The following is a 24,796-nucleotide window of genomic DNA, read 5'->3' on the forward strand; positions in this document are numbered from 1 at the left end:
TGTTTTTGTCAAGAAATGGGAGAGGAAAAACTTTTAGCCCCTTTTCTAAAGTAACTGTCACAGCCTCTGGTCTGGAAAAGTGATTTGCTGCTCATAAAGAGGGAGAAAGTGTCAGTCTATAAAGAGCAGGATTTTGTGACTCAACTTTTAACAGAATTGGAATGGTTTCAACACGATCGTCAGCAAAATTGTCAAGTGGATGTAACTCTGGCATGTAAAAGTGGACTGAAAATTCTGAATATCATTTACTAACCATTCTAAATTATCTAATCTTCAATGAAAGAGCATCTCTACTAAATAACTCAAAATATCTCTTTTCTTATAAACCTTTTTTAAAATGACTCTTCTGAATTATTTTCCTTCTTGGCTTTTGCTCAGAAGTTGACATTTAAAAGCTTCATAGCCCCCTTCCTTTGCAAGCTGCTGAATCATGGACTCACAACACCTTTCACTTACTGGGCGTTTATTTCCCAGACAGAGCTGTGGAGTCCAGATAACTTTCTTTTCTTTAAAGGCTTCTTATTACATGGATAAAAAAATACCTTTGCTCAAGACATGAACACAACAGCAGGGAGCGGGGTGCTGGCAGCAGCCCTGGGTGCAGCGAGTGCTGCGGGTTTGGGGTGGGTTGCTGACTCCTCGCAGGTGTGAAGATGAGGGTGGTGGGGGCGAAGGCATGAGCTGGGAGGCCCACGGAGGATTGTAGCTGTCTGCCTTGCAGAGAGGCCGCTGCTGCCAGCGTTGTGCGACGTCGTGGAACAGCCACGTTCCGCTGAACTTGTGTCTGGTTTTTCCCGGGGCACGGACAAGCCTGGCTTGGGGCACTGCTGGGAAGAGGAGGTGGCATTGACCTCTCTGTATTAATTAAGGCCTAATTCATAACAATGTGTGTTTAACCAAGCAACTTGGTGGATACAAATCTCATGCTTGGGAAGCAACTTGCAGAATCAAGCTCTGAACTATTAACATTTGGGGTAATCTTTTTTTTAATCCTTTCAGGTAAGAGGGTTCTGCTCTCTCCCCCAGCTGGCATTTTGTCCTTTGTAGATATGGAAATCTGAAAGCCTGTCCTGCAGTTCTTATTTCTCTGCTTTGAGCTCGCTCTCTCTCAAGCTTTCCATGTGTTTCCTTGTTTTCATAGGTTTTTATTTGCTGCTGTCCTGCTCTGAGCACTGCTCTTTTAATTCAGCTCCCATCCCTGCAGTGGAGGTGGAGGCAAGGGGATCCCTGGCGAAGGGCAGTACAAGAGGAGAGGGGTTAGACACAGCGCAAAGCTTTAATTGCTGCACTGTGGATGCTCATGGTAATCAAATTAAGGGGTAGATGCTAATAGCAGGGTGTCAGTGTGGGGGGAACACTTCCCGGGGGAGCTGGGCAGCCTCGCTGGCACAGACCCCCAACAACTGGAATGAAAGTACGACGTGAACTGTGTGCTACCGTTTCAGTGTCCTGAGATAACTATTTCATTGTAATTGCTCTTAATATTTAGCCGTCACGTGCTTGGTACCGTTCCTGGCCATCACTAGGTGGCAACACAGCCGGTGCAGAGATACCCCTGAACGCGCGCAGGGAAATCTCTGGCTGATTTCGCCTTGCTGGCTCCGTAGATCAGGAAAAATCTTCTTGCTTCTGTAGCTGTGCTCCATCTGCAGCCTGCCTGAAACTTCACAGGCCTCTCACTGTGCAATTACAGGAGGGTTTTAGTCTGATTATACATTAAAAACTCCCCTCGATAAAGAAATTCGAAGATCAGAGACATTTTCTTTTAGGTATTACATTGAAATTTGAACACTCCTGCTGCTTGTTACAAGATGTTTCTATGAGGCACTACGGAACTCTTAGACCTTCTATTTTCATTGTTATTTTTTTTTTCTCTATTTAAACATTAAATCTGAGCATTTCACTTCCATCCATCTTTTTTACTGAAATGTATGTTATGGAAGTTTTTAATTACAGCCTCACCGGAATGCTCAGTCACAAGTCATTGTTATGGAGAGCATTAACAGGCCTGAGAGAATCAAAACCAAACAAAAAATAAATGACATTTTTGTCCTTCAGATATGTGAAAACGTGAATGCAAATTCTATAGTCTTATTTTTTTCTGATCCCCACTACTCTCTAATCTTATCAAATATACATTCCCGTACTCTGAGTCAGTCTGATAAAGCAGCTTGACATAAACAAGTTGCATTAGATTTTTTTGTAGAGCACATTTTCCCAGTAAATCCCATTTCACAAGCTTTTTCTGGTGACATATTAGCCATTCCTTAGTATATAAAATGTTCTTTGAATATTTCAGCTCCGGTGCTCTGCACCACCACGTAGCAGAAGGCGGTTGTGCTGTATGTTATCCTTCCTCTATTGGAAATGCAGAATCATTTTACCTACGCTCCTTGTTTACCCTTTGAAGGCAGAGGTACGTAACGCTCCCCAGTAAACACCCCCATCACCAGTACCTGCCTCGGCACAGTTAGCTTTTGATATCGCTGTTTGTCTGTGAATGGAGGTGCCTCAAGGTTCATAAATCTGTATGCAGTAGTATGGGTTCTCTAACAGCAATTCATTTTAATTATGTGAGACATAAAAAGACCACCTACAGATGAGACAATACAGCTGTAAGATTCTCAAGGTTACTATGGGGAATACTTCATAACTGAAGTATGTTTTCCCAAAGGAATTACACTACCATTTGATTTAATTTTTAATTTTTACATTTTAATCAAAAATAGATCAAATGGTGGTGTTACCTCCTGGGAAACATACTTCAGATATGAAGCAGTCCATGTTCCTTTTAAATATGTAAAGCTGCCATTTATGTATAACTCATGAATGACACCCTGTGTTGCAAGCAAATATCACGCCGTGCTTTCTGTATTGTTTCAGTACCGCCGCTGTAACCGTACACAAATATCACCACACCTCCTTCTACAAAGCACGTGGCATTAAATAGGGGCCAAGGTGAGACTTTCCAAGGCATCTGAAGCTGATGCAACAGATACTTAGTGCTAAATATGAGCCACCACGTATTGAACATGTGCACGTTAATATTGGCAGGGATGGTATCCCGTGGGGCAGCCACACGCTGAGCAAGGCGTTGTTTTGGGTTCTGAAAGCTGTTGTTTGAAATCTCACCTTCAGAAACACAGTTTGGGGCGTTACAGCAAAGGACAAGGCCCAACCTGTGCAAATCTGGGCGTCACGGTGATGAGACTTTACCCACGCCTTGCTGTGGAACGGCTAATGTGGGTTTTTAAAGTTGGTGAGGATGTATTATCTGATAGAGGGTGAGGTTTGCATCAACTAGCCTCAAGCTTCTCCAGGGGAGGTTCAGGTTGGACATTAGGAAGCATTTCTTCTCAGCAAGGTCATTAGCCATTGGAAGGGGCTGCCCAGGGAGGTGGTGGAGTCACCATCTCTGGAGGGGTTTAAGAAAAGCCTGGACATGGCACTTAGTGCCCTGGTCTAGTTGCCATGGTGGTGTCAGGGCAATGGTTGGACTCGATGATCCCAGAGGGCTCTTCCAACCTGGTTGATTCTGTGATATTATTTTCAACATATACATAGTATAAATTTCTTGTCTTTGTGGCTAGTCATATACAGACTGCCGCTAACCCCCACATACTAAACCCAAAACTTTGTGTTTCCCTCTTTTTGCCAGCAGCCAAGACATCAAGTCAAGGTGTAATTATCATCAAATAAATAGCTAAGTGAATGCTAGTGCCATAGTCCAAAGCAACTAAACCTAGTACAAAAATTTTACAGAACATAGATAATATTGATGAAAATAATAATTACATTTATCCTACCCCTTTTACATTCGCTTCTTGCTACTTCAGACATCACACCAGGATTAATCCTTGTCTCATCTCATGCTTCATCTGCTTACCTCTACACAGAATGTATGTACAACGCCAACCAGCCGCATCCTGTTTGTCTATAAACAAGGTTACTTTACCCTCAGTACACGCAAGAATAGGTGACAAAAGAAGGAAAAAAAAAAAAAAATGCAAGTAAAAAATTATGCCTTCACCCTCCCTTGGTTTCAGTGTTGCTGTTCCTGAGGACAACTGTTCCCTTTCCAGGACCGTTAGCCCATTCTGCAGGGTCAAGGTGAGACTTTTCCAAGGCAGACAGGTAAAACACATTTTCACACAGAATCAATGAGGTTGGAAGAGCCCTCTGGGCTCATCGAGTCCAACCATTGCCCTGACACCACCATGGCAACTAGACCATTTTCTCCAGAGCTGGAATAAACGCAAGCAAGTAAGTTAACACGTACTTATTTATCAGACAAGTTTCATGTTATTTTTTGAAGATTCTTTTCAGAAATGGCAAGTCAAGGTAAGGGCTTCAAAGGGCAGCGTCCATTCTGTATGGGGTTTAACAGCCACGTTGAGGCCGTGAGGGGGAAACACTGTGTGGGCTACGCCGCACGTAACACAGACTACAAACAGCTTCTATTTACCTTTATACCTCTGTGTCTGCAGAATGCAATTAAACTATTAACAGAATAACAGAACCAGTCAGTGTCAGACTGTAGCCAAAGTGGTGTTTAATGCTTCTGCTTTTGTAAGTAACAATTTACAAAATACAAAGTTAAAAATATTAGCTGATATCATTTTAACCTGAATTAAAAACAGACCACACGCCTATTTTGCTATATACATGTGAGTCAAGTATCACTGAGGTTATTTTGTGCACAAGCCACAGTATTAGGAAATATAGAGTATATAATTTTATCAACAAAACAAAATTTCATAGTTATACAAAGTGAAGAAAAGTCTTACAAAAATAATTTTGTGGTTCTTCTGCAGATTTGACACAAATCTGCTTTAAAGAAATATCCACCCGTCCCAGCCTGCACGGCATTCACCTGTACCAACCACAACAGCTACACGATTCTGACTGACAAATCCTGAAACAAATTACAATTATATTAAAAAATACCACTATTATAAACCTTCAATATATTAAACTATTAAACTACAGTTTGTTTTCATACTGGCTGATTTATAAATGCATTCCTTGCCCCGTTAGAAAGCACGGAGTAAGGAATCACCTCCTAGCCAAAAGATTCACTTTAAAGTTATCTCCCAATAGCCAATACATTTTTTTAATCAACAAACAATAGCAAATAAAAAAATACTGTTGGAAACTATTGACGTTTTCAGAATTTTTGTGATATTTGGTGTTCAAGGCTTAGCTCTGAGACAAGAAAGGATGCTCACAACAAAACCCAATATAAAATACTGGGTTTGTGTTTGTAAAGAGTCTTTCCATTTGATGTGTCCTGTTTCTTGGACTCTTCCCGTGTGTCCACTTACTACTCCCTAGAGCACGCAGGACACCGAGTTAGATGTTCCCCACCGACCCTGGCTGGTGCTTTTGCAGTTGAGTAAGTAGGGAAGATTATCCTGGAAACTGAAATGTTTGGGATACAAAAGTTAAAACTCTTATCACCTCGGAAAGAATAGAAAGGTACAAATCTTTGCTAAGGCAGAAAGGCATCACATTTCTGTATCAAACTTTTTTTTTAATACTCTTTCATTACAAATTGTTATGATGCAGCAGAGATGAGAACTGCCAAGTGTTTTTCATTCCTTTTCTATTCTACTACACATAGTAGAACTATGTGACAGTGGTAATTGGGATAGGCTGAAAATGAGCGGAGTTAACCTGCTAACTATCTTATTTCTACACCCCTTTTTGGAGTTCATTTTCAAAACAGATGACATTGGTAGGGGAACAGAGGGGTTTTTAAATTTAAATATTATTACAGAATTGATCTGACTTATATCCTATATTGTGTTCCTGAAGAATGCAACAGGCTATAGTTAAACAAAAAGAACCTTACTTGTGCCCTTTTTACTCAAGTTTACAGGATAAAGTTCTCCCGTTTTGCTCAGCTGTAGAGCTGCAGTAATCTCCAAGGACAGTCCTGAGAGCCAGGGTGGACAGTGTAATAAAATCCCTGCACAGTGTCCAGTAACAATAGGAAGACTGATATGAGAAAATTACATTAAAATCGAACCCTGGAATGACTTCATCAGCCTCTGTAATGCAGCCAGGAACTATGACCAGTCCTGTGATTTAGGTACAGTAAGATTTTACAAAAAAACAAGTCATGGTTATTCTAAAAGGAGAAGAATTAAAAAGAACATGGCACAAAGCCTACGAGGACCATAAGGAAAACTAGTTGGTTCTCGGTTTTACCATATTCCACACCAGATTAAAATACCATTAAGTTTAAAGCAAACAGAAGAAATATATACACAGGTATCTGTGAATTCTTAACACGATAAAATTTGAGATATTTAAATGAAAAGCACCCTTTTGGTTTGACAATCCATGGACATATCCCCTGTGTTCTGAACATGATGGCATGCTACTTTGCTCTGATATATTCTAGCAGAAAACTCTTCCCTCATGGAGTCTAAATCTACTTTTAACATTCATCTCTTTGGCTACCCTAAATTTTGACCATACACTGTTCTACTCATTACTTGTACATTTTACTTGACGAAGCACAACAGGTTTTGAGTAATTCTGCAATAACTAAACTTTCAGATACCTTTCACCTTCGAGCAGCTATTTCAACTTTTACAGCACAGTAACTGATGCTTAGCCATTTTTTTTTTAACTGATATTATTATTACCAGGATTTTTAAAAAACAAGGGTTGGAAAGGGTTGCAAAAATGAATTGCCCACAAAATATGATCTAGCTATCCTGGTAACAAATATTGGTCATTTCAGTCTTCAGAAAACATTTTCTATTGTTATTTTGCACTAGCTGATAAACTGATATCAGCATACAGGGATTGGCTTATCATACTGTCATTTCAAGTGAGGATATGTTCCTTTCTAGGTTGGATAGATACTACTGCTTGGATAGATACTACTGCTTGCTTCAACCTGTACGGGGAGTGGGAGGATTCAAGATGAGTTTCAGATCTTCAAGGTAACAGGGACAACACAATTTTTAAAACTGCTGTGTGTCTTGGAGATTTGATCTTTTAACAGATTGTGCTGTTCTTGTTATTGAAGAAAATTTTGAAGTGTCTGAAAAATTTAGCTTTGAAAATACTTCTGATGTAACGAAAATTTATGCTGGCTTGGAGGAAACTTATTCTTTGCTAACCAGTCTGTATGCCAGTTTAGTGCAGGTTTTATAGACTTATTTCCTCATCTATTACTTAATTGAATTCAGTATTTATATGATATTCATATATTTAGGAAGAATATCTCCATAATAACAGTCAACTCAGTGCTAGATACAACTCCACACACAACACGGGAAGCATTCTAGGGCTCTGAAAAACCTTTGTCTAAGGCTTTTGCAGTCTGATAAACCCCACTGGGAAACTAACCTTTAAAAGCCTGTCACTAGATTTTTTGCAACTTTGGAGCTACCATTTTAATTTAAACTGGCTACTGGCTGCTCTCAGAACAGGAGAGGCCACACGCTGTCATCCCTCCGTATCTGTTTGGGGTTGAACTCTGCCCGAAAACTGAGTGGCAGCAGGGCACAGCTACAGCTCAGCAGCTCTCCAGACAGCGGAGATATTGCTTTCTTGGTGAACTTTGGCAGGTCACAGCGATTCCCCTCCAGTGCAGAGGGTTAACACGCTGCCATTCAGTTCTGAGCATTCAGGACCCTTCTGCTTAAACCAGAGCAGCCACTCAAGTGTCACACCCAAACAGCACAACTCAGCTACCTCAGAGTCAAAAACTCTGAACGTGTTTAAAAATTACATAGTCCCATATACTGGCAAAACGTAGATGAAATTATTTGTGACAAGCCAATAAAATTACGTCGGATGACAAGTTCAAGGCTAAACAGATTTGTTCTAATATCACAATAACTGGAGAGACGGAGTCAGGGAGTGTGAGACAGTATCTTATCAACTTTGTGAGGGCTCCACAGAGCTGAATTACTATTCATCTTTGCTCTGTAGAGCATTGTCCAACTAGTACTACTGTTTCTATCAGATACTCACTCACCACGTTCACAAACTCTGCTCTTTACAAACAAACCAGCAGTGAAGAGTGTAAGATACCTGGATGCACACTTTGGATTTAACCATAAGTTTCAATAGGATTTTTACTGGCCTTCACAGCTGCAAAGCTGAACAGCCACCTAAAAATGAAGACATTTCTGTCCTCCCATTTCTGGCTGCATATATAGGGCTGAGTTAAAGCTGCAGGCCCTGCACCCATGTAAATGTAAGGACCATTTTCCAAAAGTATCAGAGAAAGTGCCCGAGAGAGACAGGAAAATCTCTTGTATCAACACAACCTTTGGCTCAGTCCCAGGTGAAGGCTGGGCCAAAGGCCAGATCAACCTAAATACTCTAAAACATTAAATCAACTCTTTTTTTTTCTTCTTAACATATTAAACTACCTTAAAAGCAGAAGCATTTTTTTAAGTGTAAAAACAATGATGTCCATAATTGTGCAGTGAAAGAGTAACACATACAGCAAACTGCTCTGTGCTGAACACCCCACACAAATCACGCCGTGAGTGAAGGTACCCACATCCAGCTGTACAGGGTCCACAGGGGCATCTTTAGAATCTAAAAAGAAAAGCAGTGCTGCTGATCTGCTGTCTTGCAATTTCTAGAAGCCCAGGATATGATTGAAGTGTCCCTGAAATGACAAAATTTCATGTCACTAAAAATTCTCTCATCCAAAACTCAAGTTTTGTCCTCAGTATATGTTTTCAAACTTTATTTTAAAAGAAACCCACAGTTCCACTAACTGCATCATGAATGTTCCCTTTTTTTCCTGAAGGAATAGTGGACAACTAAAATCTGGACAGCAAAGGGGATGTTCAGTGTAATCTGTATAAGCAGCGTGACTGAGTTATGATACTTGTTTTGCACATGAAGTTAAAATGTACCCATACAGGAGATAGATAATTTCACCATCATACTTGTATCTATAACATAGATACCTTACTCTGTGTAACCATTAAATGTTTGAAGATTTTGAGGATAGAACAGAAATTTACTTTCTGGTTGGCAACTTTTATTTTAAACTCAAGTCTGTATTTGTTTATATCACATTGTATTTGTTTATATCACGTTGTGTTTGTTTATATCACATTGTATTTGTTTATATCACATTGTATTTGTTAATATCACATTGTATTTGTTTAAAGCATGTATTCACAGTAATACTTTTAGAACAACAAGTGTTATCTTTAGTTATCACGTAACACAGAAAAATCTCAAGAATGATGATGTTCTCCCTGCCCTGAAATCCTACCTAGCTTCCTCCTAGTTAACACCACTTCTTCCTCTTCCTTGAAGTCTAAAATAGTCAATAACACATTAGTCCAAAGAAAGCTTACACCAAATGCAACCAGAGCAGTACTCCTTTCTCAAATTGTGGTTTAAGACACTTCTTATTCCTTCTGAAACATGTGGTAGTCATTAAATGTAGAAAAAGAGGTCTAGAAGTTAAGAGAACAAACCTAATAGTGATAATGCCTTTATCCGTGTTGAAGTAGTGACACAGAAATAAATGTATTCAGGAAAGCTGATGTTAGTGAAGTTCCTCCCATGGCTGATTAGCTCCATAAATATTAGGATTTCTTGATGCGAAATACAATCCTGATCAGATTACCCACAGCAATGAAAAACTGTCTCAGGGCAATGTGCTTTGTGTTTGACTCGTTCCAGTTTGGATGTTTTAGTGTATGTGAATTTCCCGATGATCAGCAGAATAAAGCTGCTGATAGGATTGTAACATTATTATTGTGGAAAAAAATCCCAACATTCTTTATCTTGCTATCTGCAGGCTCCTCCCTTCTGTTCATTTCAGCTGTTCTGGAGGATTTACATAATGTATGTTAATCACTGTGACACACTGATTTCCCTGAAGTGAAATTTTAACTGTGAAGAAATTTATCTGAGCTCTTACTGGCTCGCTAGACATTATACTCTAAAGATAAGCTTTTTATTATTTTAAGAATGAAAGCAGTTTACTAATATAATTTCTACCAAATTTATTGAAATATAACTGTATTATCTGTTACGTTACTGGCCACAAATAACTGATTATCCGAAGAGAACACAATTAACAAATCTCTATGATCAGTTCATCATCCACATATATGATGTGGATGCATATATATGAATATATACGCTAACTTCATTATTCCATCACCAAACATTGTATGTTACTCCTTAAACTCTAATTTATATTTGACATTTTGCAACACACATGGGTAAACTTTTTCCCCCACTACAGGGTACATCACGGAAATCAGCATCTTATTTAAAATGAGTCATATTTAAAATCACTCTGCTTTGAGCAAAGCGTTTTCCATTTCAACTCAACAATATGAGGCTAATTTAGCAAGAAGTCTAGCAGTAGCTCTACAAGGGCTCCAGATTTTTTATAACACTACCTTGAGTTTCTATATTGAAAGCACAGGACAGTCAAGTGGAAAAATTGTTTAGTTTTGAGATTCCAGTTCTCACTGAGTAAAGGTAGCAAGTTGTTCTCCCTGTTTCTTACAGCTGTAGCTGAAAAACATTTAAAAGTGAGTAGAACAGGTCATCCATTGTAAGCAAACTTCAATACATCAATGTGAAAGTGGTGAATGTTACCCCCTCGAGTTAACTGGTTTTTATCTCAAGTTCATTACTAGGCCATAGGAAAAAAACATGTCAGGCTAATCTGACTTAAAATAGGAATGGTGTTATTTGGCATTACGATATTTGTACTCATGTTACATAAAAGCAGCCATAATTTTCCAAAATTAAGTGGTCACTGGCATAGAAGAATTTTACAAACTCTGCTGTTGTCGCTGTAACTCTGGAATACAACAAAACTGACTTCCTAATGTGCCAATTTGGGGTTTAATCCCAAGATGTTATCTTCTTTTTTTTGGGTTTTAATCCCTGAGATGTCCTCCGTGCTCCCAAAGACTGTAAAACATCTGGAAAGCACAAACTTGGTAATCCACATATATACAGAATCACAGAATCAACCAGGTTGGAAGAGCCCTCAGGGATCATCGAGTCCAACCATTGCCCTGACACCACCATGGCAACTAGACCAGGGCACTAAGTGCCATGTCCAGGCTTTTCTTAAACCCCTCCAGAGATGGTGACTCCACCACCTCCCTGGGCAGCCCCTTCCAATGGCTAATGACCCTTGCTGAGAAGAAATTCTTCCTAATGTCCAACCTGAACCTCCCCTGGCGAAGCTTGAGGCTGTGTCCTCTTGTCCTATCGCTGGTTGCCTGGGAGAAGAGGCCGACTCCCACTGCGCTACAACCTCCCTTCAGGTAGTTGTAGACTGCAATAAGGTCACCAAATATGATGGTCACAGTGGTTTCTATATTCCTAAAGTCAGCCCTGGATCTATTTTCTATTTTATTTTTAAAAGATGAGCAGAAATACATTAACATGGTAAACATCTTTTCAGCCACAGCTCCTGACTTAGGACAGCAACTTCAGTCTGATAGCATTCAGTGGAAACTTGGCCATTAATTCCATCCAATCAAAGATTTTGTGATAAACATTCAGCCTTTCTGAAGAAATGCACGGTGTTCCCTCACGCCTCACCTCATTTCTGGCTCTCTAAGGAATCCTGTATGATGGCTCAAAAGGATGCAAACAAAAGTCAAGAGTAGCTCACATACATTTAAGAAACTTCCTAAACTTTGGTTAGACAATTTGCATGAAAAATGGAACTGTAGGAAAACTACACCCTCTTTCACTGTTACCAGTCATTATCTCTTGAGGGTTTTGGCCTTGTATCCAGGGGAAAAAAAGGGTGGTTAAGATCACTGTCACCTCTTAGTGGGAGATTCTAGTGCTACTGCTGCAGTGTTATGGCATACTACACAGTGCCAAATCATAGCTGTGACTACAGCCTACACGAATAAAAAAATACAAGTTTTAACCAGCTTGCTTTGGAGGCCAGAGGAGCCTGTCTTGGATCAGCTCAGAAGTCAGCGCTGTTCAGCTGTCCAAATCCTTGCACCATTTTTCAGAGAAGCCAAGTTGTCTGTGCAGAGCTCTGATTGCTGCTGGCTCTTCAGCTAGCTTGTTTAAAACCAGCTCTGGTACGTCTACACTGTTAAAATCTTTGGGCTCTTTGGAAAGGCAGTATCCAATTAGAGAAAAAAATAATGGGATTCCTGAATATTTTATTATGATCAAGAAAGATACAAAAATGGGGTAGAGGAAGTTGTATGTTACCGTTTGCTTCAGTTCCTTCCTAAACTCTGCTTTTTAGAGTGAATTTGAAAAATGTGTTTGCATTCTCCATATTTTCCATCTGCTGCTGGAAACATATTAGTTTGTGCTCTGCTGGCGTGCCTCAGAAATGCTAAATCAATCTGCCTTCTTTTATTTACATGCTTTATTCCTGAGAAATGTAATTGCGGTTTTTATTAACTTGATGTTTTATGGATCTAATACTTAAGAACAACTCTATCTTTTATGTCACAGAAAGCAGGTTAATATACTTACAGATTCTCCAGCAATACATCTTGGGCAAGGCTGGGCAGTACCTCTGCTTCCATGGTTTTCAAATATCTAATGAACAAAAACATATACAAACCATCAAAAAAAAAGGGAGGGGGCAATTATTTGCAATTTTATTATAAAATATATCACAGAATCACAGAATCAGCCAGGTTGGAAGAGCCCTCTGGGATCGAGTCCAACCACTGCCCTGACACCACCATGTCAACGAGACCATGGCACTAAGTGCCATAAATAAGACATATTTTAAATGTGTTCTTCTAAAAAATAGATGTTGTTGACGGTGTGAACATACCATTGAATTCTGCTTTGTCTTTGTAGCCCAAGGACCACAGTCTGTGGAGATCTTCTGTTGAGAATCCAGCTCCATGGCACAATCAATGAGGCGAGCATCAGCCTCCTTTGGAATGGCTTCTAACGGCTTGCACGCTCGCTTCTGAAAGAATCAAAAGCAATATTTACACGTCTTCACAAGGCACAGGCCATTGAATACAAGTTTTCAGGCTTTTATTTTGTATGAGTGACAGGGAAGAGCAGTAAGTTAGTAACGGCCTGCCAGACACCAGGCCAGAACACCAAAATTCTATATTTAACGCCGCATCTCGCGCTGGACGAGCAGGGAAATCCGCAGGTCTCCCTAAACGTCTCCGTGCTTCAGTTTCATAAACTGGGGATAAAATGCCCCTGGGGAAAGAGCACGCTTCACCCTCCATTAGTGTCTCATTTCGGATGGCGTTTAATTTTTTTCTGATGCCTTTCTGAACAAACTTTGTTTAAGGAATAACAATATTCCATCTCTTTCACAAGCACCTGATTTCACAGGCAGAAGACGTGTGGAAACTAAATTTAAAATGTGAATACGCTAAGCAAAAATAAAACGGATCAATACAGCAGGAACCTCAGCGGCAAACAGTTGAAACGAGAACGCTATCAAGGAATACAGGATATCTGGATGGGAAGTAAAACAGTGAACTATGTATTGTACTAAGAAAGTGAATAATATAATAACAAAAAGTCTTGAGGTCTTCTAAAGACAGACCGCCTTCCACTGGGAAAATATCTTCCCTTTGTTGCTGCAGAACTTGTCCTTTATTAAAAGGTGCAGCGTAGTGGTACAGCAGCGTAACCAGCAAGATGAAGGGAAAAGGGAAAAAATGACTTACTGCCATACATCAGAAGAAATCTGGCTTATTAAAAATAAATTCAAGGTCCTGTTTTTTGGGGGGCTTAAGATGCTTAGCATCAGTGACGGGAATTCAGCATGCAGAGGAGATGGCTGACAAACTTATCATACCAACGCCAAGACAGTTTGTGGAAGTTTCTAGCAGGCTTCGGGGAAGACTTCACTCTGGAATTCTCTCTCTTAGGAAAGAAACAATCAATACATCAATCCTGCCTGCGCACAGAGCAGGCGTAGTGCAGGATTCAAAGAGCCTGTGATTAATAAGGATCAACGAGCTCTCCATTCACAAGGTAAGCAAGGATTTCATCAAAATGACTACTTTCACAGAATCAACTAGGTTGGAAGAGATCTCTGGGATCATCGAGTCCAACCATTGCCCTGACACCACCATGGCAACTAGACCAGGGCACTAAGTGCCATGTCCAGGCTTTTCTTAAACCCCTCCAGAGATGGTGACTCCACCACCTCCCTGGGCAGCCCCTTCCAATGGCTAATGACCCTTGCTGAGAAGAAATGCTTCCTAATGGCCAACCTGAACCTCCCCTGGTGAAGCTTGAGGCTGTGTCCTCTTGTCCTGTCGCTAGTTACCCGGGAGAAGAGGCCGACTCCCACTCCACTACAACCTCCCTTCAGGCAGTTGTAGACTGCACTAAGGTCACCTCGGAGCCTCCTCTTCTCCAGGCTAAACACCCCCAGCTCCCTCAGCCATTCCTTGTAGGTCAGACCCTCCAGACCCTTCACCTTGGTCACCCTCCTCTGGACTTTTGTAAGGGAATGATCACGCTACATCCAGCTTGGAAATATGGTTTAAGACAAGCAACAGCAAATCCCATACTGTCCTTCAACAGGTAGGAAACAGGTCTCTGCAGAGAAGATATGCTGGAACTTTCTTTTCCAGTCCTGGAAAAACACACGCATTTTCGCTGATGCTGAAAGGATAAAGGCCTCAGAGATGCTGCTTTTTGTAAACAGCGAAACTAAACCGGTGCACAAACCAGCCACATCGAAATAACTAACCTAAATACGACGGAAAATGTTTTTAAGGAAGGCAAGTTTCTGACATACATGCAACTAACTACATCAACGTGCAAAAGGAAATCGTGTGTACGTATGTATAACATACAGCAGGAGCTGAGGGAGAGCAGGAAAACCTGTAGGGAATCTTCCCCAGTGACAACAGCCGCTAGCACAGGACACTGCATGACGGCCACAGCAAAGAAGAGGATGATTAACGCTCCAAAATAGTTGTCACCCCAAAGCCAGGGATCAGCCTGGCCCTGCTTGCTTCAGCCAGTAGAGCTGAGCTCAGAGCTGCCCTGCTGGCTGTAATGACTTCAAGCCCCGGTTCTGGCAATGGCTTAAAACCCAAAAAGGGCAGAATCCCAAGGACAGGAGTGACAAATGTTCTGATGTTAGACCTAAAACGTGCGAAACTCCGTAGAGCGTCACAGCTGTACGAGTTACAAAGGAAAGCACCTTGTCTGCGTTGCCACTAGGGCTCATGCTGCTAGCCAAGATCTGAGACACAAAATAGTTGTCCATTATTTGGCTAAAAAATCCCACCACCTCACCAGTCAGCAAGGTTAAGCGTAGGAGGTCCACCTCGCCTCTGTGATAGCGCACACAACTGCAGCAGCTCAATCAGAGAATCACAGAATCAATGAGGTTGGAAGAGCCCTCTGGGATCATCGAGTCCAACCATTGCCCTGACACCACCCTGGCAACTAGACCATGGCACTAAGTGCCACGTCCAGTCTTTTCTTAAACCCCTCCAGTGATGGTGACTCCACCACCTCCCTGGGCAGCCCCTTCCAATGGCTAATGACCCTTGCTGAGAAGAAATGCTTCCTAATGTCCAACCTGAACCTCCCCTGGCAAAGCTTGAGGCTGTGTCCTCTTGTCCTATCACTAGTTGCCCGGGCGTATTGTTCCCTTAAACCCGTTAAGCCGTGATGACTCAGTTCTAATCTGGACCGTGACAACTGCTGTTGTAGAACAAAACCAGCCTCTAATGTCTTGTCTAGGCTGGTCTACAGCCCTGAACTGCACTAAGAAAAGTTATCTTTTTAAGACCACCTTGCAGAGCTTGACTTGTGTATTCTGCCATCTACAGAGGTGGCGACAGCAATTCTGAGTCACTGTCACAGAAGTTTGAGAAGAATTTTATCTGGTCTTCAGGCAGCTGGCTCAATGCTTTCGTTAGGGGACAAGCTGCAATTCATGAACCAGAAGAAAGCTATTATTTGCCTGTGTAACCTCAAAAACAGGTTACACTTCTTTCCTGTGTAACCTTGTCAGTCACAGAACGTTCAATGAACAGACCATCCTCCTCTTCTCTGCAAATGCTATGTCTCTGATAAATCACAGAATCACTCAGGTTGGAAGAGCCCTCTGGGATCATCGAGTCCAACCATTGCCCTGACACCACCATGGCAACTAGACCAGGGCACTAAGTGCCATGTCCAGTCTTTTCTTAAACCCCTCCAGAGATGGTGACTCCACCACCTCCCTGGGCAGCCCCTTCCAATGGCTAATGACCCTTGCTGAGAAGAAATGCTTCCTAATGTCCAACCTGAACCTCCCCTGGCCAAGCTTGAGGCTGTGTCCTCTTGTCCTATCGCTGGTTGCCTGGGAGAAGAGGCCGACTCCCACTGCGCTACAACCTCCCTTCAGGTAGTTGTAGACTGCACTAAGGTCACCTCTGAGCCTCCTCTTCTCCAGGCTAAACACCCCCAGCTCCCTCAGCCGTTCCTCGTAGGTCAGACCCTCCAGACCCTTCACCAGCTTGGTCGCCCTCCTCTGGACTCGCTCCAACACCTCAACATCTCTCTTGAAGTGCGGGGCCCAGAACTGGACACAGGATTCAAGGTGCCCCTCACCAGTGCTGAGTACAGAAGGACGATCACTTCCCCAGACCGGCTGGCTACACTATTCCTAATAGAGGCCAGGATGCCATTGGCCTTCTTGGCCACCTGGGCACACTGCTGGCTCGTGTTTAGCCGGCTGTCGATCAGCACTCCCAGGTCTCTCTCTGAGGTTAGCCCCGAACTATGCAAGTTTTTCCCCAAGTCACGCATGAACAGGGACGATAAAGTAACAGTTGGGGAGAGCGCGAACACCAGGGTAAGTTTTTCTTGGAACTCCTGTTGACTTCTGCAAAGCGAACAGCGTGCCACTGATCAGGAAGAAAGACGCTTACAAGGTGGTGGATGAGAGACACCTTGTCGGAATGAATCTGACTGGAGAAACGCACAGACCCAAAGGTTAGCTGAAACGGAAAACTCTGCCAGAAACGCAACACAGAAATGCTCAGCACATCGTTGTTGTGAGGCGCATCTCGGAGTCAGGAGAGCAGAAAAGAGAGAGCATTGATAATGGCACCTGGTAACGAGGGCATTGGGAAAAAAGGAGGAAAAAAAAAAGGAGGAAAAAAAAGGAGGGAAAAAAAGGAGGGGAAAAAAAGGAGGGGAAAAAAAGGAGGGGAAAAAAAGGAGGGGAAAAAAAGGAGGGGAAAAAAAGGAGGGGAAAAAAAGGAGGGAAAAAGGAGGAAAAAAAGAGGAAAAAAGGAGGAAAAAAGGAGGGAAAAAAGGAGGGAAAAAGGAGGGAAAAAAGAGGAAAAAAGGAGGAAAAAAGGAGGGGAAAAAAGGAGGGGAAAAAGGAGGGGAAAAAAGGAGGAAAAAAAAGGAGGAAAAAAAAGGAGGAAAAAAAGAGGAAAAAAAAGGAAAAAAAGGAGGGAAAAAACCGAAAAAAGAGGAAAAAAGAGAAAAAAAGGAGGAAAAAAGGAGAAAGGAGAGAAAAAAGGAGGAAAAAAGGAGAGAAAAAAGGAGAAAAAAGGGAAAAAAGGAAAAAAGGGGGAAAAAAGGAAAAAAGGAGAAAAAAGGGAGAAAAAAGGAAAGAAGAAAAAAAGAAAGTGTATTTAGTGAAATTCCACTTGGAACGATGGGAGCGGGCGTGCAGACCCGCCGCCTCCCGGCTGGCCGGAACCCGACGGCGCTCACACAGCCCTGACCGACCCCGGTACCGCTGCCCCGCGCACGGCCGCGCTCCGCGGCGGCGCCACCCGCGCGGCCCCGTTAACGGCGGCCTGCGGGAGGCTAAGGGGCACCGCCGCCTCCCTCCGCACCCCGCGCTGCCGCCGGCCCTCACCGCACCGCCGCCGCGCCGCCGCCAGGGGGCACCGCCCGCGCCACGGCCCCGGGGCCAAGGGCCGCCGCGCCGCCCCACAGCCCCCCCCGCCGCCAGGCGCGGGGCTGACCGCCGGCCCTGCCCAGCCCGGTAAGGCCGCGCACGGAGCCCCCGCAGCCGGGCCGCGGAGGCCGCTCCCGCCGCTGCCGGGAAGCTCCAAGGGCGCTCTCCCCCCGCCCCCGCCCTCGGTGGTTCCCGCCGCCTCCCCCGCGGGCGGGCGCAACTCACGCGCTCCGGCTCCCCCGGTTCCGGCTCGTGTCCGCGCCGCCCCCGCGCGGGCAGCGGCACCGCCGCCATGGCGGGCTCCGGGCGGGCCCCGCGGCCGCCGCTGCCCGCGCGCGGCGGGGCCGGGGCAGCAGCGTGGCTCCCGCGGAGGGGCGGGGCGTGACGTCATGGGGGTGTTGCGTCATCACCGGCGCTTCCGCAGCTTTGTGCGTGTTTCTTAAACCGGTGACGCGGGAGCGCAACGATTTCAAGCGATCTCCGGCTCTCCCGTAACCTCCGTGCTCTGCCTCAAACCCTGCCCCGGGCAGGAGCGGCGGTGAGCGCAGGACGGGCTTTATTTTTCCTTTAGAATTTCTGTAGAAATTTTTTTTTCTGTAGAATTTTTTTTAGAATTATTTGGGTTCGTGTGTGCGTGACTGTGTGATTCACAGCGTTAATTTCTGTGCCCGCAGGCTGCAGGAGTGCCGACACATCGGAGAGCCAAACCCACGTCAAAGTATGACTGAGGTGGAAATAAACGGAGAGTTTTAAAGCTGGCACGGTAGGTAGGAGAAAAAAAATACTTCCTAGGGAAGAGAATCACACACACACAGAATCAATGAGGTTGGAAGAGCCCTCTGGGCTCATCGAGTCCAACCATTGCCCTGACACCACCATGGCAACTAGACCAGGGCACTAAGTGCCATGTCCAGGCTTTTCTTAAACCCCTCCAGAGATGGTGACTCCACCACCTCCCTGGGCAGCCCCTTCCAATGGCTAATGACCCTTGCTGAGAAGAAAAAGATGTAGATTTAGATTTAGTTTTTTGTTGTTGGAGCTTATTTTGTAATTAGATCTTGCCCAAAGAACTAAACCTCCTTTAAGAGTCGCAGGAAAGATCAGAAGCCACGTGGAAATTACAAAGGGAAAACTACACGTGCCCAGCGTTGTGTGCGTGACAAAAGCCAAGGAATAAAAAGTTCACGTCTCAAATAGGACCCACTACACTGAGGAGTAAGGACAAGAACACCTTGGCTTGGCTCCTGATTCTGTTGCAGTTGTCCTTCTCTAAAAGAAACATTTAGATGCCATGTGGTGGTGCACCAAAGAACTCTGCACTAGGGAGTAGTTAGAAGTTTCAGCAGCACTGAGAGTAATGATTATGACTTTTAGATTTAGGGACCTAAAATCAGGCACCTCAGTCTACATGCAGAAGTTCAGGTAAGTGGTGGAGCATTACAGGGACTTGCAGTGACCTGGTCTCCTCCTGCCCTGGCTGCTGCATATTGTTCTGTTGCTGCCTGGCACAAGTCACCCCTCCTGCTGGGGTGGCAGGCAATGAGCTGCCTAAATTATTTCACATTAAGTCACAGGGAAGTACCTGAGCAGTACATGCTCTGTCACATTCTTTGAGCCTGAGGGCGTATCGCAAAAAAATAATCCACAGATTCTTTTTTTTTTTTTAATTTAGCATTTGACATGCCCGATAGAAAACCAACCCTAAATCTGGGTAATCCAGTTTGCAGAACATCTGAAGCATAAGTCGTTTCAGAGTTTGAACCAAACCTAAATCCATTCACATCAAATCAGATTTATTTAGTTATTTCAAAGCCACCTTCCAATTCCACCAATGAGTCTTCTCATTCTTCCCTCCATTTGCTCAGTTTTCCCCCTTTCCTCCATTAAGCTCATTTGCTAAATGTTTCCGTGCTTCCTCTGCTGTTAACACCATCATTTCATGGAGTACCAGGTAATTTAAAAGGAGAATAATTTCACAGAGTCATTTGGGTTGGAAGGGACCTCTTGAGATGATTGGGTCCAAGTCCCTGCTCAAGCAGGGTGCCTAGAGCAGGGCCCCAGCACTGTCCCCTGGGGGGTTTTGAGTATCTCCAAGGATGGAGCCTCCACAGCCCCTCTGGGCAGCCTACTCCAGACTTTGGCCACTCTCACAGTAAAAAACCTGTTTTCTTGTGCTCCTGTTTGCCCTTAGTCAATAGATTTAGGAGTCACAAACCTGGCACACCTTCCAACCTGTTTCTCCGCACACTTTGTTGAGTGCTGTTAGACTCATGACTGTGGGAACTCTTCTGTTGCAGACGTGTTCGTTCTGGTTTATATCCCTCGTCCAAAGCTAACTGGTATCTTTAGGTCTTCAACCTTAATTTCACCATTTTCTCAGATGAAAATGTCAGTATTTCCCTGTTTGCTGTATTTGATTCCCCGTTAAATTCCCCCTCATTTTGTTTTATTCTGTGTATACAACTCTTACTGACATTTAATCAAGAAAACTAGTGACCTGTCATAGCCTTTTCCCACTATTATACTACGACCTGACATGTCTTAAAGTGAATTCCTCTCTTCTTTCACAACATTTGCTCTTTGTTTTGCAGCGCTCATGCTACACAATCTCTTCACTTCCCAAACCTACACGTTCTTCCGGACCAAAGTGGGTTTCATTTCATCGTGTCATGCATCCCAAAGTCAAAATACAATGCTGGACAGCACGTGTGCTGATCAGGAAAGGGTTTTTTCAGATCTCTATTAAGTATTCTTACCATTGCCAGTGCCCTCTTCCCTCTATTTATTACGAGTTTTCTATGCTCACCTTCTGAATCCATCATTTTCACCCTTTATAACCATATCACACATTCTTATCACATCCAACCTTTTTATTTCTCTTCATGTTCAAGGCTCTCTGAACCCCCTAGAATAAAAGGGGACAACAAAGGCTCCTACAAGCCAAGAGGAATGGTGGGAACGTGGTTGCACACAGGTACTGAATCTCATCTTTGCTTCAGTGAAAGCAGGTTGTCACCCTTGGGTATCTCTTGCTACATGGCAAACAATTCTGCCTTGATTTACAGCTATTTTTAAAGAGGGAGAGAACCTTATGTGTTAATTGTATCATCCAGCAGTTACAATCAAGGCCCCTAGGAAAAAAATACTCAAAAATAAGATAATTTTATCAACAAAAATAATCTGTTTTAATATAAATTTTAATTTGACTTTGAATGCAACCATTCAACCTTTTCTTCTCAGCAAGGGTCATTAGCCATTGGAAGGGGCTGCCCAGGGAGGTGGTGGAGTCACCATCTCTGGAGGGGTTTAATAAAAGCCTGGACATGGCACTATCAGAATAGAGAAAGGATGTAACCAGATAAAAGAAGAAAAGGTGTTGCTTAGGCATATTCTAAAGGTATTTGCTTTTATTTTACACTGTAATAAATACTATTTCTTTATCAAAACATAACTTATATATCCTAAATACTTAGCAACTTCCAGCTACTTTAATTTTTTCTAACTGGAATTACAGAGTCTCACTACTGTTAGGTCTTTGTCTAAGCACGGCTCAGGAAAATAGTATTAAGCACCCAAAACTTTTCTGCCACGCATAAAGTCGTGGGTTCAGGGGCTGGATAGAACAAGAGTTATGTTACAACACATCAATATTTTACAGGGAATTCCCACCTTGAATATAACAGAATAAACCCCGTGTCTGGAAGGAATATGCATTTCCATACTTCAGCAGGGCACTACGATATGGTAATTAGCAAAATAAAGCCAAGACACAATTCTTTTATAAACTGACTTATTCTGGCAGGGCTGGAAAATACGAGTGGCACTGGGGAGCGAGCGCCTTCAGGTTTCCCTTCCTCCCCGTTTGGATATCGCCTCTGCAAGCAAGTTCTTCGCAACTTGAGGTGAGCAGTAGATCAACTGGGCTCAACGGGAGGCTTGCCAGATTAATTTGGCCCGCTGCCTGTCGTTCAATCTGGAGCCATCGAAGCCCCGGGTTTCCCTGGGACCGTGCTGCCAAATACTCCATCTGGGATGCCCAGAAATACAGCCTGATGTTAGGGAGATTTAGTTCTCCAGCGTCTCAATAGGCCTATACATTTTTAACAGCAGTCCTTGTTTTTACCTTCCAAACGAACCTTGAAAAGGTCTCGTGAACCTTATTGAAGAATGAGGTTTTAAATTATGTGACAGAGCTGTCGTTGACGTAGGCTGCAGAGGAGGACGTTTATTTCCAGGAGTTACATCCATCCTACAGCTGAAGTCAAGTCCTACACATTCCTGAAGCTTTGGCCTGCAGACCAGTGAGGGCTTTAACCCTCCACCCCATGTTGCATTGACCTGAACAGCATCTCAGCCACGACATCTTGAGCTGAATTCCTTCGCAGCGAAAAAATAGCTCTGCTTGTTGAAAAAGGGTCAGGCAGTGGGACAATATGGACAATAAACAACAAAACAAGAGTTAATCAGACTACAACAGGGTTTTCTTACTGCAAAAATTACAGTCAACGATATAAGCCTGCCTTTAATACAGCAGAAATGCTTGGATCAAACAGAACGCGCGTTTTGTGTGGTACCAGGAAACTTAGAAGGAGAAAGAATTGGCCATTAGAAAATAGAATTCGAAATTTAAGCAAAATATTTTCTTTGAAACAAATTTTATGGGGAAAAAATACTGTTTTTTTAATTGTTTTGTGACTGAAAGGAACAGTAATTTTTAAAAGCTCTGGAACTCACTGAAATACAGTGTAAAATCCCAAATATGCTCTCCCCAAAGACTGTCTATTCTTACAAATTTCTGATTATGCCACTGTTTTTCTGTCAGGTTAAAATGTCAGAGAAAATATATAGAATTAGATTCCCTTCCCTCCACTCATCTGAGAGATGCAGCAATCAGTAAACAGAGCTGAGGTTCTCATACTTATTGTGCCTGTGAAGGCTTTTTAATTGATGCTTTTATCATGACACCAATTATGATGAACATATAATTGTTAAGATGAACACACTGTAGTGATCTCGCCTCATGATTCATAGACTTTGTTTAGAATTTTGTTAAAATACATCTAATTTATTCCAAAAGTTTGTTTCTGAACTTTTTTGTTTTGTTTTTTTTTTCTTTCTGATAATGTAGTCAATTAATAAACAACAGATAAAGAGTGGTGAAGACTGTTTACCAAAATTTTCAGATACATCCTCTACTTGCTCTTTTCAAAAGTCATCAAAAACCAACTATATTGCTGAGCAATGAAGATTTAGGTTGGTCTGAGAACAGTCTTAAAGTTGAATCTATTTTTAGTTGGCCTGTTCCTTTACTATGGTCTCACACACTGACTTCAGGTCTTCCCTGTGGTGTCAGTGATGTACTTTATGTCACAAGAATTTGTTTAATAAAAAGCACGTGGGTTTACATCTTACTTTTTCTTTTCTTCAAAAGTATTTACATGCTTTTGTTTTCTTAGAAATAGTATTTGAGAAAAGGCAGTAACTCAGTGGAGTTATTAGTATTTTATTTTCGATTAATTTCTGTTGTGCTTTTTGAGATTTCAGATGAAATATTGTTGATGATTAATGTGTCAAAATTTTCCATTAAATCTGTAAGAACAGTAAACATTCTTCAGGATCCTTCATGGCCATCTTTTTAACAGCACAGAGATAAGACGGTACTTTGGATTAGATTCTTTCTCTCTTTCCGCATCAAAAGGACCTAAGTATTATTAGACAAAGCAAAATAAAATATTCACTCTTCTTATCCTGTTCCATTTCTTCACAACGTGATTCCCCATCACCGGTGGTAATCCTGGTTCCCGTGCCATGAATTGTAACAGCTGCATATTTATGGGCAGCGAGCTTGAGGAGTGAAAATCTAATTCCAGGCTGACATTATATCTGATTCTTTTCATAGACCATCTTGGCAAATATGAAGGAAAATGCTAATAAGTCAGTCCTGAACAGCAACCTGATATGAATGGTAAGAACTACAACCAGCCTGTCCTGTCGTACCTGTTGTTTCTTTTTCAAGAGTGTAATTTAAATGACCTGCTGTTACTTTATGGTGTGAGCGCTCCTGTGTCAAGGTCCTTGAAAAAATTACTGCCCTGATGCTGCTCGAACTAAAAGATTACGTTGCAAGAAGAGCACGGAGAATCAGAGACCTGCGTGGAAGCCTTTGAGTCCTCTTACATCCACATCAGTCTTTTTTCCAGCTCTGTTTACTAATGCATAAAGTCTTATATACTATAAACTTCTGTGTTCGTTATCTAAATTACATTGTATTGGAATCTCTTTTTCTTCACTAGAAACAGAAGCCGCATTATTTTGGCAACAAAAGTGTTAATTATTAGTGATTTTTAAATGGTGAAGGCAAGCCTGAGGTGTTCTTTACATTGGTCGATTCTAGAAAACTAAGAAAATTATTCCAGGTATGGATTTTCTAGGTGACATTAAAACCTTTCATGGATGTTTTCATCCAGAATTAAAGCAGTCTTAATTTGGTAATCACATCATGAACAGGGACCTTTTATGAATATTGGCTCCGTATTTAGATAGAGCACTGGCTAAGCTTTTTTATTTTACTTAAAAATTTTTTATTTTACTTAAATCAGAGGTTTTGCTTTCAACTGCTGTTACCAGGAATAGGTTATGGCCATGCAGAGCCATTAACGAGGGCAGCAGGTGCGGATAAGCAAACACCAGCCTCATTAACGACTCGCCTTCATTAATACAGGAGTATTAACTTTTCATTTATGTTCACCGTATTTCTCAGCGGGACCGAAGGCTGCGAAGGGGCCGGGAAGCGGCACCCACACATCACAGCCTGCAAAATACTCTCAGGGGGCTGAATATCAGCCAGATGGAGTAAAACTGAACAGCGAGTCCCTCGCTGCCGCGTCCTGCGCTGACAGGGGGCTGCGGGGCGGCCGC

General features: G+C 42.6%; 1 protein-coding gene and 1 long non-coding RNA gene across 5 annotated transcripts; one reads left to right on the forward strand and one right to left on the reverse strand.

Annotated features, from left to right (window-relative positions):
* Positions 1–4,529: 4,529 nt before the first annotated feature.
* On the reverse strand, positions 4,530–18,189 carry C4H10orf143 (chromosome 4 C10orf143 homolog). Its single transcript, XM_068399229.1, has 4 exons — positions 18,104–18,189; positions 12,803–12,943; positions 12,493–12,558; positions 4,530–8,647 (listed from the first exon to the last, which is right to left on the reverse strand). The coding sequence occupies exons 1-4, from the start codon at positions 18,170–18,172 to the stop codon at positions 8,618–8,620; spliced, it is 306 nt and encodes a 101-aa protein (XP_068255330.1). The 5' UTR covers positions 18,173–18,189; the 3' UTR covers positions 4,530–8,617.
* LOC137662628 (uncharacterized) lies at positions 17,891–24,016 on the forward strand. 4 transcript variants are annotated; one of them, XR_011048036.1, is made up of 4 exons: positions 17,891–17,965; positions 18,553–18,641; positions 21,681–23,843; positions 23,935–24,016. It is a non-coding gene; the product is annotated as an uncharacterized lncRNA (long non-coding RNA). The 4 variants fall into 4 exon arrangements; XR_011048035.1 differs by adding an exon at positions 20,770–20,852 and having other exon boundaries at positions 21,681–24,002; XR_011048033.1 differs by having other exon boundaries at positions 21,681–24,002.
* Positions 24,017–24,796: the final 780 nt, after the last annotated feature.

This window comes from Nyctibius grandis, chromosome 4, assembly GCF_013368605.1.
Source record: "Nyctibius grandis isolate bNycGra1 chromosome 4, bNycGra1.pri, whole genome shotgun sequence".
Taxonomy (NCBI): Eukaryota; Metazoa; Chordata; class Aves; order Nyctibiiformes; family Nyctibiidae; genus Nyctibius; species Nyctibius grandis.